Source organism: Vulpes lagopus, chromosome 4, assembly GCF_018345385.1.
Source record: "Vulpes lagopus strain Blue_001 chromosome 4, ASM1834538v1, whole genome shotgun sequence".
NCBI classification, from domain to species: Eukaryota; Metazoa; Chordata; class Mammalia; order Carnivora; family Canidae; genus Vulpes; species Vulpes lagopus.
The window spans coordinates 107356644-107376670 of record NC_054827.1 but is presented as its reverse complement, the minus strand read 5'-3'; the positions used below and the strand labels follow the sequence as shown (position 1 = coordinate 107376670).

At 38.9% G+C, this 20027-nt stretch overlaps 1 protein-coding gene across 5 annotated transcripts in view; it reads left to right on the top strand.

The window, feature by feature from the left end:
* CHD2 (chromodomain helicase DNA binding protein 2) overlaps nt 1–20027 on the top strand; it is a 122081-nt gene that overhangs the window by 25333 nt on the left and 76721 nt on the right. For 4 of the 5 annotated variants that reach the window (XM_041752310.1, XM_041752312.1, XM_041752309.1 and 1 more), the window contains exons 4-9: nt 1629–1715; nt 3425–3486; nt 12708–12815; nt 14794–14934; nt 16176–16309; nt 18345–18570. In XM_041752310.1, the coding sequence (XP_041608244.1) occupies nt 1629–1715; nt 3425–3486; nt 12708–12815; nt 14794–14934; nt 16176–16309; nt 18345–18570 (758 nt within the window). The remainder of the gene's footprint in view (nt 1–1628; nt 1716–3424; nt 3487–12707; nt 12816–14793; nt 14935–16175; nt 16310–18344; nt 18571–20027) is intronic. The other variant, XM_041752311.1, reaches the window with a different exon arrangement.

The window sequence follows — 20027 nt, the reverse complement described above, 5'->3', positions numbered from 1 at the left end:
ACTTTATATAAAAAAATAAAAGGTAACTAAGAAAGAAGGGAAATCATTGCTAAGATCGATTTCAAAATAGAAATATGGCTTCAGGCAGAAACATTCAGATAAACATATCTACTTTGGCAATATCCTCCCTTGCCTGAGTGACATTCTGTTTTTCTGGGTTGTCTTTCATCAGTTTTGTCTTTTTTGGGGTCCATTTTTCCACATACTTCATGAGTCTCAACCAGTGGTTTCTCCTCTGGCCTCACTTTGTAAATATTTTAATGATATATTAGCTGTCACCTGTATTTTGACAACAAACTCACATTTCTAATCTTGGCTATCAGGCATTTCTTTCTTTCTTTTTTTTTTTTTTAAAGTCTTTATTTTGTTTATCAGCCTGTATCAATGTATGGCTATAATATTCACAGTAGACCTTTATCTTTTTTTTTTTATGATAGTCACAGAGAGAGAGAGAGAGGCAGAGACACAGGCAGAGGGAGAAGCAGGCTCCATGCACCGGGAGCCCGATGTGGGGATTCGATCCCGGGTCTCCAGGATCGCGCCCTGGGCCAAAGGCAGGCGCCAAACCGCTGCGCCACCCAGGGATCCCCTATCAGGCATTTCTTCCACATTTTTTTAACATCTTCATTTCAGTGTTCCACAGCCCATCCAAATTCATGTTGGCTCCTTGTGACTGATTTCATTAAGAGAATACATGATACACTTGGTAGTAGTTATCTGTGGGAAGGAGAGTGAGATTTGGGGTTTATAGACTCTCATTGTTAGAGGTCTTTTTTACATTTTTTCTATAGATTTGTTGAGTCTTTTTATACAATGATTTGGTATATTGTGAAGAAAAAAAAACTTTTTCTCCAACTAATCTCTCCTTTCAACTTTATTTTTTTATTTTAAGGTTTTATTTTATTTAAGTAATCTTTGCATGCATGCAACAAGGGGCTTGAACTCAGAACCCTGAGATTAAGAGTTGCATGTGACTGAGCCAACCAGGGGTCCCTACTTGTTTTTTTTTTTTTTGATTGCTAGTGAGGATTGTTATTGAAAATCAAATCCTGAAGGCAAAGGGTAATTACTGTTGAAGAGTAAAACAGAGTGTTCCAGAGAATGAGGGGTGGTGGTGCTTATTCTGAGGACTTGTAGCTAAGTGTCAGAAATGACTATTATCCATGCTTCTGGCATGTTATGTATCCTGAGGATTTTAAAGAAATACACAAATGTCCTGAGTTTTACTTAAAATTAGACATGTTGGGGCCCTGGTGGTTTTTTGAATTCTCAGATGGATCAATACACAGTCAAGAGCTGAAACTGGAAGGCATTAGGGAGTTAAAATTCATCAGTAAAGATTCTGTATTGTTTAACTGTATGTTTATATTTTAATGACGAGTAAGCAGTGTGCCATGTAGTTTAAGTTCGAACGAACTTCATTCAGTAACGAAGAGACATTGTTAAACTTTACTGTGTTCCAGGATAATACAGATGGTACTTTATTATCTTTAAACAGCTAGTAAGAAACAAGCCTTTTGATACTTAGTTATTTGAATTTTCTTAGATGGAAATACATGTTCTAGTGATGAAAATAGTTAATGGAGATCAAGAAAAAAGGATTCACACATGGTCTATTAATTTTACAGATGTGGGAAGAATATCCTGATGTTTATGGGGTTAGGCGGTCAAACCGAAGCAGACAAGAACCATCACGATTTAATATTAAGGAGGAGGTAAGAAAAATAAATGTTTTAAGGGGATACATTTAAACTCCTTATCTTACTTATCATTTTCAACTCTGGTTGTGTATGTTATCATTAACATGACTGAACATTATGCCTCAGTTAAGTGACTCTTATGTGAGGTTTTTCAACCTAGAACTGCGAGGAAAACCATAGGTGGCTTTTAAAGAAAGAACTTTCCCAGAAAGATTGTTTTGTCATATAATATTTTAGGAGAGTGTTGGAGTATTCTACAGTATTGGTTTCACATTTGTATTTTCATTTTTTTTAATGTTTATGGATTTCAAGTGAAATTGATTATCTCAACAGGTTTAAATTTAAAATACCTAGTTTCTAAATCTATGTTTTGTTAGAGTCACTTGCGTGGTAAATGTGATAATGGACATACTTTCAGATCTATTTCTGAGAAGGGAAGGAGAGTTTAACTTAAGTAATGTGTTTTAACTAATTATTTAAGTTTACTTTCTGTTTTTAGTGTGTACTATATTTCACACATATTTACTCGGATATAATTGAGAGAGATTAAATAGATGATTTTTTAAAAATTGGTATTATGTACTGGGTTCTGTGGTTTCTATAGCATCAGACTTTTCTCATCTTTCTCAGTTTGTGTGGTATTTTTTATCAATTTTTACCTCTATATTTTATAGACCAGTCTGAAGAGATGCTCTTTTATGTCTCAGTGAAATACCCCCTTCCTGCATTCTTAGGAGGACTTTGCTATTCTTAACTTTGTAACATCTTTCTGATGAAAGTTAAATATTAATATCCAGAGGTTAGTGAGTGGAGGTGGGTTTTGGTAAATGTACTTTACAGATCAACTGGACTGTTAACATCCACATTGCATTCAAGGTGTTTTATTTTTGGTGACCTGTGAGCTGGTTTGCCTCAGCTTTCTTTTTCCATAGTGTCTAGGATTAGATTCCTGACCTATGTTTAACAACCAGTCGCATGGTTGTGTCAGCCTTTTCCTTTTTTTTGTGTAAATTAACAGGTTCTCGCTAGGGCGCAAGACTAACAGCAATAGGAATATTAGCCAGTTTGCCCAATTTGGGGGGAAAAGAGCTTTGAGATGTTTCTGACTAATGAACTTTCCTTAGCTTAGTGCTGTCATCAGAGCACTGTTGGCTGACGATTGAACATGCTCTTCAGTGAGTCTGAAATAGAGTAGATCAATAGGTCACCACCTTTAATGGTACACTAGATGTGGCATTTTCACATGATATTCTAGATCTGCAGTATCCAGTATGGTTGCCACTAACATGTGGCTTTTTTTTTTTTTTTTTAACATGTGGCTTTTAAAATTTGTATTAAAGTCCAGTAAAAGGAAAGATACCTTTCCTTAGTTGCACTAGACACATTCAGGGGCTCAGCAGTCACACGTGGCTGCTGGTCACTAGATTGAACCCTGCAGAGACAGAAAGAACATTTCCATTACCACAGAGCATTTTATCAGACTGTGCCTTGTAGAAGTCAAGCGGAGAGAAATATTTCCTGGTGTTAGAGGTAACCACATTGTAACAAATTAATTTTCAAAGGAAAATAAGAGTGAGAACCACCAAACACAGATTTCTTTTGTCTGAGAAGCTCATACTGAATAATGTTATTATTGAGTAAATTGTTGAACCAGGGGGTTGTGTTGTCCCTAAGAACTGTGAATTAAAGTCTGTGATCGTTTTTCCCCCCCTCACACACTGAAGGCAAGTAGCGGGTCTGAGAGTGGGAGCCCAAAAAGAAGAGGCCAGAGGCAGCTGAAGAAACAGTAAGTTTTTTCATGGGGCACTTATTTCACCCAGGAGTTTCGAGAATGTCCACTTCTCTGGGGCTGTTATTGCTGTGTTGTAGTCCACCCAGGGTCCCAGAGCCCCCTGCTCCTCTTGTTGTCATGGGCTCTTGTCCCTGTGACCTGCTGCCGTGGAAGCCTCTGAAGCTCAGATTCCCTATCTCGTGTGTGTGCCACCTGGGTACCCCGTTAACCTGGTTGTTTTTCTTTAAATGTGCACAGATTCTCTTCTGGTTGAGCAAGGAACAAATTTTGATTTGCTGTTTTTCATTTGTTCTTTTTGTGGGTGTGGCAAATTTATATTGATTGGGCAAAGACACCCAATGTATTGTGAAATTTCATCTTGTTACCATATGATTTTAATACTGTAGTTCACAAGCTAGAAAATTCTAATTCTTGGGCTTATGTGAAATTCCTTTAGGACCTAGATTATATATAATTTTTAAATTTTACAAATTATACTTAAGGTGAAAAGTAATTTGCCTTTTTTTTGGGGGGGAGGGGGAATTTAAAAGTCCTATTTGGAGCGGGTATGGATCTCTGACAGTTTGAATTCTACAGCCTGTCTCCTCAGGGACTGCACTTGAAAATGTAGATATTAAAAACCTGGCAGATAGGGCAGCCCTGGTGACTCAGCGGTTTAATGCCGCCTTCAGCCCAGGGTGTGATCCTGAAGACCCGGGATCGAGTCCCACGTCAGGCTCCCTACATGGAGCCTGCTTCTCCCTCTGCCTGTGTCTCTGCCTCTCTCTCTCCCTCTGTGTGTTTCTTATGAATAAATAAAATCTTACAACAAAACCCAAACACCACCTGGCAGATAAATTCAGGGGTCTCTTGTGGTAAATAATTGTGGCATCTTAAAATAGAGCCCATTTATGTATATTCTCTGTCCTAAAATATTAGTTCTGCATAATAAGTATTTGGCCTAAGGCAAAGGAGTTTGAATTTTTTAAACTCTTTTTCTCATTTCTAAAATAGAGTAATACTTTTTCTGCCAACCTAACAGGGTTGTTGGAAACTATGGTAAGAAAAGACAAGTAGTTTTGCCATCCCCAGAACACCTGCAATTTTCAGTTGTGTTTTAAGTATTTAGTTAGATTTTGAGGAAAAACTGTAGGCAAGCCTGTATTTCTTGGCATCTTAGAAGAAGGCTTTTGTTCTACTCCAATCTCATGGCCTGCTTGGGGGACTTATTTTGGTCTAATGGCCTTTTGGAGCCTTTTGGGAAGTCCATGCATATGCTCTTTCCTCCACCATCTGGCTATGTTCTACTGGTCTCTTGGCTGGGATCTAAATGGTGCTGTGCTTGAAAACCTCCACATCCTGCTTTAATGGCCTTCTCTGGGTGTACAGAAGGCCGACTGGCCCCTGTACTTCTTTTCCTTCTGTCAATCCTAAGAGTTTTCTAAAGTTGATGGCCCTCAGAGACCTTCTTTCCCCTGAGTAGAACCTTAGTTCCTCCTAGGGAGGTGTATGTTCTGTAAGGCTGCTTCCCCACCCCAGGCCTTAGGAACTTAGTGGGAGCTGAGGAGTTCCTATCAGGCATATTTGTTGGGGCACTGGGCTAGCCTCCCTTCCTGCCATCATCTGGGCGGCAGGTTGGGAACTGGGGCTTATGGGGAGCTCTTCTGAGTCCGTTTAATTCGTAGAATTAGAGGAGGTGCTATAGGCATAGCACTACAAGGGGCCCTCTGTTACCTGAGCAAGCTTAACAGAACCTAGTGTGTGGGCACAACGGATTTCAGAATTGAGAGACTGTAAGGGAGCGGAGATTCTGAAATATTAGCGCAGGGAAATGCTTTTCTGAAACCCTGCAGACTGTACCACAGTTTTTGAAGCTTTTTAAAAGGAGCTATTTTTGTTAACGTTTTTGTTTTTTTGAAATTGTAACTTTATGAAAGTTCTAAGAATAAAAATAGTACAAGAAATGCCTGTGTACTTTGCGTAGAATTACACTGGTTAGCATTTTTGCCCCATTTGCTTTATTGTTGGTGCTTTCTTTGTGTGTGTGTGTGTGTGTGTGTATATATATATATATATATGTGTATAGATACATATATGCATGCCCATAATATTTTTTTCTGAACCATGTAAGACTAAAATTGACATACATTATGGCCTTTTATCTTTAAATACTGAAGTGTGGACTCCCTAAGAAGAATATTCTCTTTCATAAGCACAGAATAGTTTTAATATAGATTTAACTTTGCTAAAATTCTTTGTGTAATTCATATTCCCATTTTGTTAATTGAACCAATAATGTCTTTTTATAACATTTCAGGCTGCCACTGCAGCGTCTTGTCTGGGGTTAGATGTTGTGTATTATTGGTCATGTTTCCTTAGAGTACTTTCACAGTGCTTTCACACTTTGCTTTTATGACCTTGGCATTTTTGAAGAATAGAGTCATAGGGATTAACTCCCCAGAGTCATAATGTGAATTATCATTTTAAAAATGTAGAAGTAAAGCAGTATAATGCTTCTGTACAATATTGGGAACATTTTTTTTTTTTTTAATTTTATTTATTTATTTATTTATGATAGTCACACAGAGAGAGAGAGAGGCAGAGACACAGGCAGAGGAAGAAGCAGGCTCCATGCAGGGAGCCCGATGTGGGATTCGATCCCGGGTCTCCAGGATCGCGCCCTGGGCCAAAGGCAGGCGCCAAACCGCTGCGCCACCCAGGGATCCCAATATTGGGAACATTTTTAAAATTAGTTGGCAATGTTAAAAATTTGAGAAATGATGCTTAAGAATCCAGATTTCTAGCTGCTTCTGAGAAAATCTGTTAGTGATGACCCCCGTAACAGTGGATATAATTTTTAAATTTTACAAATTATACTTAAGGTGAAAAGTAATTTGCCTTTTTTTTGGGGGGGAGGGGGAATTTAAAAGTCCTATTTGGAGCGGGTATGGATCTCTGACAGTTTGAATTCTACAGCCTGTCTCCTCAGGGACTGCACTTGAAAATGTAGATATTAAAAACCTGGCAGATAGGGCAGACCTGGTGACTCAGCGGTTTAATGCCGCCTTCAGCCCAGGGTGTGATCCTGAAGACCCGGGATCGAGTCCCACGTCAGGCTCCCTACATGGAGCCTGCTTCTCCCTCTGCCTGTGTCTCTGCCTCTCTCTCTCCCTCTGTGTGTTTCTTATGAATAAATAAAATCTTACAACAAAACCCAAACACCACCTGGCAGATAAATTCAGGGGTCTCTTGTGGTAAATAATTGTGGCATCTTAAAATAGAGCCCATTTATGTATATTCTCTGTCCTAAAATATTAGTTCTGCATAATAAGTATTTGGCCTAAGGCAAAGGAGTTTGAATTTTTTAAACTCTTTTTCTCATTTCTAAAATAGAGTAATACTTTTTCTGCCAACCTAACAGGGTTGTTGGAAACTATGGTAAGAAAAGACAAGTAGTTTTGCCATCCCCAGAACACCTGCAATTTTCAGTTGTGTTTTAAGTATTTAGTTAGATTTTGAGGAAAAACTGTAGGCAAGCCTGTATTTCTTGGCATCTTAGAAGAAGGCTTTTGTTCTACTCCAATCTCATGGCCTGCTTGGGGGACTTATTTTGGTCTAATGGCCTTTTGGAGCCTTTTGGGAAGTCCATGCATATGCTCTTTCCTCCACCATCTGGCTATGTTCTACTGGTCTCTTGGCTGGGATCTAAATGGTGCTGTGCTTGAAAACCTCCACATCCTGCTTTAATGGCCTTCTCTGGGTGTACAGAAAGCCGACTGGCCCCTGTACTTCTTTTCCTTCTGTCAATCCTAAGAGTTTTCTAAAGTTGATGGCCCTCAGAGACCTTCTTTCCCCTGAGTAGAACCTTAGTTCCTCCTAGGGAGGTGTATGTTCTGTAAGGCTGCTTCCCCACCCCAGGCCTTAGGAACTTAGTGGGAGCTGAGGAGTTCCTATCAGGCATATTTGTTGGGGCACTGGGCTAGCCTCCCTTCCTGCCATCATCTGGGCGGCAGGTTGGGAACTGGGGCTTATGGGGAGCTCTTCTGAGTCCGTTTAATTCGTAGAATTAGAGGAGGTGCTATAGGCATAGCACTACAAGGGGCCCTCTGTTACCTGAGCAAGCTTAACAGAACCTAGTGTGTGGGCACAACGGATTTCAGAATTGAGAGACTGTAAGGGAGCGGAGATTCTGAAATATTAGCGCAGGGAAATGCTTTTCTGAAACCCTGCAGACTGTACCACAGTTTTTGAAGCTTTTTAAAAGGAGCTATTTTTGTTAACGTTTTTGTTTTTTTGAAATTGTAACTTTATGAAAGTTCTAAGAATAAAAATAGTACAAGAAATGCCTGTGTACTTTGCGTAGAATTACACTGGTTAGCATTTTTGCCCCATTTGCTTTATTGTTGGTGCTTTCTTTGTGTGTGTGTGTGTGTGTGTGTGTGTATATATATATATATATATATATATATATATGCGTATAGATACATATATGCATGCCCATAATATTTTTTTCTGAACCATGTAAGACTAAAATTGACATACATTATGGCCTTTTATCTTTAAATACTGAAGTGTGGACTCCCTAAGAAGAATATTCTCTTTCATAAGCACAGAATAGTTTTAATATAGATTTAACTTTGCTAAAATTCTTTGTGTAATTCATATTCCCATTTTGTTAATTGAACCAATAATGTCTTTTTATAACATTTCAGGCTGCCACTGCAGCGTCTTGTCTGGGGTTAGATGTTGTGTATTATTGGTCATGTTTCCTTAGAGTACTTTCACAGTGCTTTCACACTTTGCTTTTATGACCTTGGCATTTTTGAAGAATAGAGTCATAGGGATTAACTCCCCAGAGTCATAATGTGAATTATCATTTTAAAAATGTAGAAGTAAAGCAGTATAATGCTTCTGTACAATATTGGGAACATTTTTAAAATTAGTTGGCAATGTTAAAAATTTGAGAAATGATGCTTAAGAATCCAGATTTCTAGCTGCTTCTGAGAAAATCTGTTAGTGATGACCCCCGTAACAGTGGTCTTTGTAACCTTCTGATGGACTTGGGGGTTCTCCATTTGACCCCATTTAGAGTCCTTACCTGGCCTCAGTGGGTATTTGAAATTATAACCCCTGACCTAGTCACATAAACCAATAAATTTTTAAATTTTATTTAACCTACTCCTGTTTTGATCACTGAACTCTCTTCCATGCAGTACTTTTTTAAAAAAATATTTATTTTTATTTATTTATTATAGACATAGAGAGAGAGAGAGAGGCAGAGACACAGACAGAGGGAGAAGTAGGCTCCATGCCGGGAGCCCGATGCGGGACTCGATCCCGGGACTCCAGGATCACGCCCGGGGCCAAAGGCAGGCACGAAACCGCTGAGCTACCCAGGGATCCCCTTCCATGCAGTACTTATTTAATGTTGTCCAAGTTTGTGAAGTGTTGTATAGGATTTTTGCTGACTCATTATGGTCCCTTCAGTGCTTCAGACTACTCTCTAGAATTGTTCTAGAATCTTCTCTCCAACTGGAATAAGAAAAAAATGTGTTAGCTATAAATCACTTGAAGTTTTTCTCCTGGAGAAAAGAGTTATTTTTTTCTCTCTAGTGCTTTGAATTGGAACTCTTTGACAAACGCATGACACAGTGGAGGAGAATCTATTACCCCAGATTATCATTTTTCATTGGAACTTGCTCCTGAATGGGGTTCTCTCTGGGAAAATGTACTGAAAATAACTGAAATTTAAGCAGTTCTTTTCTTCTTTTCCTGATCTGCCTTCTAATGTAGAGGAGAAAGGAATCGCCTTCTTTGGGCTCTTACAGATAGTTACTAAGAAGCATCATTAATTCTTGGCCAGAGTTTAGGCCTGTTTTACTTACAAAGGAATTTTGTTCATTCCCTCCTTCACAACTGTTTATTTATTTTTTTTAAATTTATTTATTCATAGAGACACAGCTAGAGAGAGAGGCAGAGACACAGGCAGAGGGAGAAGCAGGCACCATGCAGGGAGCCTGATGTGGGACACGATCCCGGGTCTCCAGGATCACGTCCCTGGCTGCAGGCGGTGCTAAACCGCTGTGCCACTGGGGCTGCCCGCACAACTGTTTAGATTTGATTTGTGTCTTAGGGTCTGTGTTCTGCCAAACACCTTTTTCCAATAAAGGAAGAAAACTATACCTAGTTAGCTTGGATTCTCACTTTTTTATGTCTATTTACATTGTCTTGGGGCCTCAGTGGCTAAATCTTAATATTTTTCTCCCCAATTCTGACAATTTTGGTAAAGAAAAAATTACAGTGATTCCCCTTTAGGGAATCTTAGGGAATCTCATGATGCTCTCTTAGAGCTGGGTCTGGCAATTCAAGTCTCCTTTGAAATACAAAAAAATTTTTAATTACAATATTGTATTTTGGATAACTCCTCATTGTACTCTTACTTGTAGTGTATGGCATAGTCAAGGAGTCATCCTCATACATTTTTTTTTTTTTTAAGATTTTATTTATTTATTCATGAGAGACAGAGAGAGAGAGAGAGAGAGAGAGGCAGAGACACAGGCAGAGGGAAAAGCAGGCTCCACGCAGGGATCCTGATGTAGGACTCAATCCCGGGACTCCAGAATCATGCCCTGGGCTGAAGGCAGGTGCTAAACCTCTGAGCCATCCAGGGATCCCCATAACATTTGTATTAGGTATAAGAAACCAGTGATCTAGGAGAGCCCTTGACATCTACAAGGTTGAGAAGTAAATCGTTTTGTAACTGATCACTTTCCTCATCTCTTTATACAAAGTGACTTACCTAACTTACTTTTCCTCCTGTTCTTGAAAGTTAATAGAAAATTTAAAACAATCCAGCCAATTTCAAATATATGTGCAAACTAACCCAGTTAGGCCTTTTAAGCCTTTGAGTTCAGATCCTCCCAGAATGTGCAAGCCTGGTGTTTTCCTGATTTCTGTGGTCTTCAGTGGGTTATGATGGAGAGAAGGATGGCTGGAGGTTTGACATGTTATGACAAACACCTTGTTTTCACTGGGCTTTGGTTTCCTTCTTTAAGAGGAATCCTTTGGGCCAGTTTGTTTGCTCAGTTTTTGTACATTTCTCATACTGGAAGATTCTGAGTCTTCCTGATTGTCCATAAGTATATAAACCTGCAACTTTAAGTGGAAAACTCTAGCCTCAGCACGGATTCTGTCAAGTTGACTGCCATTTTAGTCTCTTAAAGTTGTAGAAGTGGACCTCCTTAGCTGCCCAGATTTAGATTCTCAGTTCCTGTGGAGTTATGTAAATTACAGTTAATATTTGACTGTGGATCTTTCCCATCTGACCTGTTCTCCCTTACATCTTAGTTGTTTATGTTCTCTCCAGGTTCTTTCCTGTGAAGTCACATCTCTACTTAGGCTATGTGAGCCCCTTCCTTTTTTTTTTTTTTTTTTTTGTGAGCCCCTTCCAAGAGGTTAACTGTTCTGGACTTGGTCTAAGGAAGATTGTAGCTGCATGTACCCATCCCCCAGCACCTGGAGACATCTTCCCTCCTTCCTTCCTAACCATCCCCTTCTATTCCTTAGCAAACATTTATTGTACTAAGTTCTAGAAAGGAGACTAAGACAGGTGCCCAGAGAGTAGTTAGACAGAAGGAGGTGTTTGTTTTTAAGAGAGATGGAAGGATATTAGGCAACATTAATAGGCCTCAGTGTCTTAGCAGTCTGCTTCCAAAGTACCTACCTGTCTGTTAGACTGATAGGGTTTATTTTTAAATTATTTCTTTATTTAACAGAGGAGTATCTCCCTCCATTTGTTTGCCTTTGTGGTAAGCTCTGGTACAAAGATGAGCAGAAGTGGGCCTGCCCAGAAGCAGTCCCCTACTCCCAGCGTAATGGGTATTAAACAAACATGCCAGTTGAACTTGAGTGCTGTACATAGACATGCTCTACTGCCTTCTCACTCATCCTAGAGTCTCCATTCACTTAGGTGTAGGGTGGCTCAGGAGTTGGTACATAAGCCACCTTCTGGCAATAAACTTCCATTATTCCTTTGACCTATTCTCCTGTGAAGAATGACTTTGTGATTCTCTAATAGTTGTCTTTAGTATAAGCTTATTTCCTAGTCATGGACCCAGAGGCACAGAGGTAATTGTTTTGGAAAATCTCAGGTACTAGGAAGCCCGGCAGGTACTTTATCGCCTGCCTTCAGCCCAGGGTGTGATCCTGGATTCCTGGGATTGAGTCTCACATCGGGCTCCCAGCATGGAGCCTGCTTCTCCCTCTGCCTGTGTCTCTGCCTCTCTCTCTCTCTCTGTGTGTCTCTCATGACTAAATAAGTAAAATCTTTTAAAAAACAAACAAAAGAAACAAAAAAACAAAACAAAATCTCAGGTACTTGGCTTTGAGTTTCAGTGTCGTTTTTCTTTTGGGTATTTCATGCCCAGTGGCGATTATATGTTCCTTCTCTAGAAATGAGCTAAGTCCCACATTTGGTCTTTTAAGTAAACCTCAAAAACTGGGGTGGTAGGAAAGACCTATAAGGTATGGCTCTTGAATGCCCTCTGAGATCTCAAGGAGCAAAGGAACACCTGCTGTATCTAATAATTACTAAAAACTGCATTTTTAGCTGAACAGATTTTTTAGTAGGTAGTAGGTTTATTAGTGAAAAATAATTTTAGAGACTGTTTAATCAAATATATTTTAAAGATGTTAAAATATGTAGCATAGTAGTTCTAGAATGAGTCTATAACCAGTATTAGCATCAGCTTTGAATTTGTTAAGATTCAAATTTTTAAGCCACTTATTAATGACGTACTGAATCAGAACCTGTGGCTGTGGTCCAGAAATTTGTTTAGTAAGTCCTTTAGGTGGTTCTGATCATCTTAATTTGAGAACCATTGGTCTAATTTATATTGCAGCTTCAATCTGTTCGAGAATAGTAGTAAATAAAAATAATAGTAAATAAAAGTAGAATATGAGAAATTTAACTGCTTCCCCGCCACCCAGAATAGTTTAAAAAATACTTCTTCAGTTTCCATTTTCATTTATTTTTGTTACCAGAGAAAAAAAATAGGAAAAGAGAATAACAGCCAGAATTTAAGTGGAGCTAGAATAAACTTTAGCTATAATACTAAAACATACATGTTCTGCCTTTTGGAGAGTACAGTTGAAATTAATTTTGTCAGATTCTTCAAACTATATTATCTTCAGGAGTTCTTTTAGAAAAAAACATTTTGCTTTGCTTTTGATCACAGAGAAAAATGGAAACGGGAGCCCTCAGAAGATGAACAGGAGCAAGGCACCAGTGCAGAGAGCGAAGCAGAGCAAAAAAAAGTGAAAGCCAGAAGACCTGTCCCCAGAAGGTGCAGTGTTTACTTGAAGATCTCTGCTTCTGGTGGCGCTTAATTTGCGTTAGATGGAGGATGATATAGTGCTTAGAACGACAGCCTTAATGGATGGGATACATGTTACGATTCTGGGCTTTGGAAGTCTGGTTCACTTCTTGCTGGGCTACCTCGTTAGCAAGTGATTAGATGATGGGGATGTTACACTTGACTGGGTATTTGCATGGTATGTTGTGCAGGGCAAAGCTTCTGTTTCTTACCCCATGGCATACTGGTTATTAGGGGTGGATATATCTTCTGCTTTTAAAAAACCTCCCTGTGTATTTGTGTAGCATGCAGGTTCTTTTTGGGAGAAGACATTCCTAAGTTTAAAACACTGGCTGGTTGAACACATTCTTCACTATTTATTACCTTGTTCTTAGAATCTAGCATTAAGCAGAGAATCTGATTGTGCAGAGAAAGAAGTAGGCCGAGGTGGCAAGAGACTGGTAATTTTTGGTCAGATATCAGTAGCGGAGAGAGGTACTGCTGTTGGGAAAAGGAAGGTGGGAGGCAGATATAAATAGGGAAATTTACCCCTCAGTATTGCTTTAGGATGGGGTTGACTAGCCAGATCCTATCACCACCTATTTCTGTAGGGCTTGCAAGTTAAGTATAGATTTTGTAAATAAACATTTATAGTTTGATGATAGGGAACACTAAATTTGAACCTCAGTTAAGTGAAATTAATTCAAAAAGAATTTTGTTCTTATTAGCTGTGTATCACAGTATGTGTACTGAGTGATGATTGAGTTTTGTTAATAAACATTGTGTGAAAACTTACTTTCCCTTGTTATGTAAGTACCTGTGTAGTGGCCTCAGTTTTGCCTCTTGTCTGGGAAAGCCAAAAATGTTTATTATGTGCTAGCCATTTGTGGCAAAACATTTGCCTACTTCTGACTTAGGATATTGTACACCAGTCCCACCCCAGCAGGGAAATTTGTCATCTGAGTTTGGTCTCTTTTGGTCCAAATTTAAGCTCACAGGACTAGGAAGCTACTTTAGCTTTCTCTTTTAGAGTTTACCTGTCATTTATTGAGTACTTGATCATCTGTCTCTGTAGTGTTGTTTGTGGAAGGTACAAGAGAAACAGGGTTTTGAGTTTCCATCTCCCTCTACCTCCTTTCACCTTTCTACCATGGGTAGAATATTTGGGAATTTCCTTCTGAGAGTATCTGGGCTGTGGCCCCCAATCCTGATTGTAAGTGGGAGTCACCTGTGGAGCGTCTCCTCAGCCTGTTCTGCTGGTCTGTGGAAGGGCACGCACTCTCAGGTTGTCTTTCAGGTATATTTTGTACACATGTAACACAAATACATGTGTAGTGATTTCTTTTGCTCCTTTTATATAGATAGAATTTCATGCATCTTGTTCTGCATTTTTCTTTCGTTCTCTTGGAAATCATTTCATATCAGTTCTTGGAATTTTTTTTTTTTTTTTTTTTTTTTTTTGTGGCTACCTAGTATTCTGTTCAGTGAACTGATTCCCAGTTGATGAAGACTTAGAGATTTTCTAATCTTTTGTTATTGCAAACAGTACTACAGTGGATACCTTATTATGCCTGTATCTGTAAGATCAGTTCTCAGAAGTAAAATTGTTAACATTTGTGAGTTTGATAGATATTTTCAAATTGCCCACCAAAGAGATACCATCAGCAACATGTTGCGTATGTATTTTTATATCCAATAGCACTGAGGAATAGTTGAGAACCATTGCCTGAGAATCCACTGCATCTTCTGTATATGATTGGGGATTCTCAGCATTAGAATCACTTTTGTGTTGAAAATGCAGATTTTCTAGTCAGTTAGAATCTCAGCAAGTGGGACCCAGAAATAGATATTTCTGACACTCCACAGGTTAATCTTATTTGTGTACTGCTACTCTGGGAAATTATAAAGATGTGAAACAGACACCAAGGGATAGAGTGAAAACTTTGCCATTTTTCTTTTCTGATTTTAGAACAGTGCCCAAACCTCGTGTTAAAAAGCAGCCTAAGACTCAGCGTGGCAAGAGAAAAAGACAGGATTCTTCTGATGATGATGATGAAGACGATGAAGCTCCTAAGAGGCAGACTCGGCGCAGAGCAGCTAAAAATGTTAGGTGGGTGATGGCTTCATGTGAGGGTGATAGTGTAGTTGGTTAGAGCTTGGTCCTGGTAAGTCCAGGATGTTGCATTTGAAAGGCAAAAGTAATGACCTGAGGTATCTGGAGGTTGTGCTCAGAAATCTGATCAGAGTTCTTGCAGAAGGAATGGTGTGGACCAGTGGGAATATGGAAGAAATAGCAGTGACTTATTTCAGGCCTTCATTTGTGGAAAGAAAACTGCTTCAGGTTATGTTCTGTTGAGATGACTTAGTGATGCTCTCTTCATTTCATATCATCCTTTCTCAGGAAAGATGCTTGGATTGTATTCTCACTTCTAAATTGGTCCTTTAATCAGATTCTCCTGAGGGTCACCTTATATACTTGGGTGCCATAGTTTTATTAAGTTTTCTAATAGGGTATGAAACATTAGTAGGAAATAAAACACTGGAAGGGACACATGCAGGCATCAAGATTTTACTTTATAGTATAGGAGTCGAAGAGCATTTCATTTTCTTCTAGAGGATACACAGGTTTCTTCTGGTCTACTTAGAGATGGTGAAGCTAAGTCCTGGAGATCCTAACCTGTCCATGTGTCCAGGTATGATGCCACAGCTAGGAATTAGGTGCGGAGTATGCTGACATATAGTTAGCCCTTCTTCCTCCTGCACTTGTTGTACATTCAGGAGTGTTTTTCTCACATGTAACTCCCAAACCATTTGTTGCCTATTTATTGTAGGAGGTTACATTTTAATATTTTATTACCAGGAAGTATGTTAGTTGTAGTTTTCAACACTTTGAGAATACCTAAATTTCATATTCTGTTCACTGATAAAATACAGGGTTCAAACATTCAGTCTTAGAAGTAACTGCTTCCTTTGTGCTTAATAAAAGAGTAACTTTTTTTCATTTATCATGCATTTTCTTTGTAGTTGTTCCCTCGTTTCTGTGGTCATGATCTCCTATCACAAAAGGAAAGCATAGCCGTGTCCTTGGAGTTGTGTGTATCTTACTTACACAAATCACTACAAAATGTAGTCTGGTTTTATTTTGAACTATGAGTGAGCCTTCCTGCAGTTCTTTGTGGACATGCATAACTACTTAAGTAGGAAAAAAGGAACTCTGAGCCCACTTTAACTGTGGCTGATCTTAAGACAACATGGAACCAAAAGGGTATAGTTCTTTAATGGTGATATATTTAATGTTGTTTAAGTCTGAAACGGTAGCTTCTCATTTATTCGGCATTATTCCTCATGCAGTTACAAGGAAGATGATGACTTTGAGACCGACTCTGATGACCTCATTGAGATGACTGGAGAAGGAGCCGATGAGCAGCAGGATAACAGTGAAACTATTGAAAAGGTCTTAGATTCAAGGCTGGGAAAGAAAGGAGGTATGTGTCTTTGGGAAGCAAATTACTTCGTATATCTGCTCAGCGAGGTCCAAATCTTGTGTATTTTCAGCTCTGAGATGAATTTCAGTCCATGCTTACATTGGTGGTGAAATGTGGATTTTTTTTTTTATCAAGTCTTAATTTAAATTTTAATTAGTTAACATACAGTGTAATATTAGTGTCAGGTATACCATATAGTGATTCAGCACTTCCATGGATCATCTCATGCTCATCAGAAGTGCACTCCTTCATTCTCATTACCTGTTTGACCCATCCCCGCCTACCTGCCTCCATTCTGGCAACCAACCATCAGCTTTTCTCTGTAGTCAGGAGTCTGTTTTTTTATTTGCATCTCCCCCCCGCCCCTTTCATCTGTTTTGTTTCTTAAACTCCACATAAGTGAAGTTATATGGTACTTGTCCCTCTCTGACTTATTTCACTGAGCGTAATACTCTCTGGATCCATCTATGTTGTTGCAAATGGCAAAATTTCATTCTTTTTTATGGCTGAGTAATATTCCATTGTGTATATGTACCATATCTTCTCTGTCCATTCATCTGTCAGTGGACATTTGGACTCCTTCCATAATTTGGCTGTTGTTGATAATGCTGCTGTAAACATTGAGGTACATGTGCGCCTTCAAATCCATATTTTTGTATCCTTTGGGTGAATACCTTGTAGTGCAGTTGCTGGATTGTAGGGTAGCTCTGTTTTTAACTTTCTGAGGAACTTCTGTATTGTTTTCCAGAGTGGCTGCACCAGTTTGCATGAAAATGGAAGTTTTTCTGACCCAGTCTCATGTTTCATTGCTGAGGATGTAGGGATATATGTGCTGTATGTCTTTGAGACTTGAAAATTAAGATAGTAAAGATATGTTAATCTCTTAGAAAGCAGTGATGTAGCAGAGATTCTTGCTCACAAACATTAAACAATTTTACCTTTAATTAGGGGTTTCTGAATCTCCTTGTGAAGTGTGTCAAACTGGCGAAATACATATGTGGATGACAGTGAAGATTTTTATTTTTATTTATTTTTTAAGTTTTGTTTATTTATTCATGAGAGACATGGAAAGAGAGAGAGGCAGAGACATAGGCAGAGAGGGAAGTAGACTTCATGCAGGGAGCCCGATGTGGGACTCGATCTCGGGACTCCAGAATTATGCCCTGGCCTGAAGGCAGGCGCTCATAATTAAATGAAATCTTTATTAAAAAAAAAAAAAAAAAAAAGAAAGGCAGCTCAGGTGGCTCAACGGTTTAGTGCTGCCTTCAGCCCAGGGTGTGGTCCTGGAGGCCCAGGATCGAGTCCCACGTTGGGCTCCCTACATGGAGCCTGCTTCTCCCTCTGCCTCTGTGTGTCTCTGCCTCTCTGTCTCTGTCTCTCTCTCTGTTTCTCTGTGTGTGTGTGTGTGTGTCTCTCATGAATAAATAAATGAATTCTTAAAAAAAAATAAATGAAGGCAGGCGCTCAACTGCTGAGCCACTCAGGCATCCCAAGATTTTTTTTTAAATATCTAACTTGAGGTGTCTCCTAACTCTGTTTCTTTAAAGTAAGCTTCCATGTAGAAAATATGAAATATTGCCTAATTCTTTTTTCTTTGTCTTTTTTTTCATCCAGCCTCATTGGAGGTTGAGAGTTAACAGAGTACTTTGGGTGGATGGGTAATTGGACAGGGTGATGGTGGGGATTTTTGTTTTCTTAGATTTCTGGGAGAGACAGACTTGTTTTCTGAGTTAATAGGGACCAAACCAAAAGGATATTTCTCTTCCACCTTTACTTTGGATACAAGGATTTCTTTGATTTCATCAGCAAATTTTGGAAAACATTTTAAAGTTTAGAAATTGGGTTTGCACTTTGAAAATATTTGAAATTACAGATCTTGTTCATCCTGTATTGTTTGTGAATTTGTGCATATTTTTAAGTCAGAGTATTTTGTGCTTCATCCAAAAAGAGACTCTTCAGATGAATCCATACTTGAGAAGCTTTTTCAGAGTCTGGTTTAATACACTTTTCAAAGTTTATATGAATTGTTTTGCAGCCACTGGAGCTTCTACTACTGTATATGCGATTGAAGCTAATGGAGACCCTAGTGGTGACTTTGACACTGAAAAGGATGAAAGCGAAGTCCAGTACCTCATCAAGTGGAAGGGTTGGTCTTATATCCACAGCACATGGGAGAGTGAAGAATCCTTACAGCAGCAGAAAGTGAAAGGACTAAAAAAATTAGAGAACTTCAAGAAGAAAGAGGATGAAATCAAGCAATGGTACATTTTTAAAGTCATGGGATATTTGCAGCCTTCAGGGAAGGGAAGGTTTTTAAATAATGTGGGGAATGCACAGCTGTCTAGGAACTCAAATTTTGCCTTGATTATTGAGCACAGAGCCAGCCAAAATTCCGTTTTATAAAATTGTGACCTGAAGACAGTATATATTTCCATATGTGGTCACCAAGTTTGTAGAGTTGAATAGTAATAAGTAGTTTATGGAGCATTTTGTGCACGTGATTTTTTTTTTAATCCTCACAATAAGCCCATGAGATTCTCCTTGTTGTATACATTTTGTAGGTGAAGGAGTGAGGCACAGAGCAGCTTTTCTGGGGGGACCCAGGTTTGGAACTCTGGCAGCCAGAGCTCCTAAACACTTTGTTATTTCTCATGTATGTTGGGGTTGCTTAGATGTCAGGAGCTAATATTCTAGAACTATCTGGGTTCTGATGTACTTAACACTATTCTTAGTTTTACACCGTTTGCAGAAATGGTGTGACAAAAACAGAACTCCTGAAGCTGTGTTAGACTGTTGTGTTTTTAGTTTTCTTATAACTTTGAATGTGATTGAGTTGCATATGAGAAATATGTGGGGGCTGTAGTACCCACAAACCTAAACTAATAATCAAGTTCAATCCTGAAGACACACCTGTTAGTGTAATGTGATCTGGTTTTTTTTTGTGTTAGAAGTAGGGCCAGATGGGTTCTAGGTCCCCTTTCACTATTACCCACAGTATGGTCCTTTCTTTCTTTATTTTTCCTTTGAGTGTCCTGAAGATGGTGTAGGTTGTAAAGTGGTTAGAAATTTAAAGTCCTAAGAGGTACAGTAGCATTTCATTTCTGGTTACTGCTGTTATCCTTCTATAGAATTTTGATGCCAGGAATAACTGGTTTTTCATAAAAGCTACATTGAATCACTCCTAAACCTCATACCTATATGAAAAAAGGCATGTTTCCTTTTAAATATAGAAGATTGTATTATTGTCCTATTCTTTTTCCTTTTTTTTTTTTTTTTTAAGATTTTATTTATTCATTAGTGACACAGAGAGAGGAGTGAGAGGGAGAGCGAGAGAGAGAGAGGCAGAGACACAGGCAGAGGGAGAAGCAGGCTCCATGCAGGGAGCCTGATACGGGACTCAATCCTGGGTCTTCAGGATCACACCCTGGGCTGCAGGCGGTGCTAAACTGCTGCGCCACTGGGGCTGCACTTATTGTCCTATTCTGTTTAGATATATGAATTTATCATACAAAGTAGTTATTTTTAGGTTTCTCTGTAAAGAAAGAACAATGGTGTGTCCTATGAGTCTTAAGAGTTTTTGAAAGTGTATTTTTTTGTAAAATATCTGGCCTTACTAGTAGTAAAAGATTTCCAAAGGGACAGATGGAAGTAAAGACTCCATTTCCTTTTCTCTTTTTGCCTTGACTTTGATAGATGTATATAGATTTTCCAAATCTAA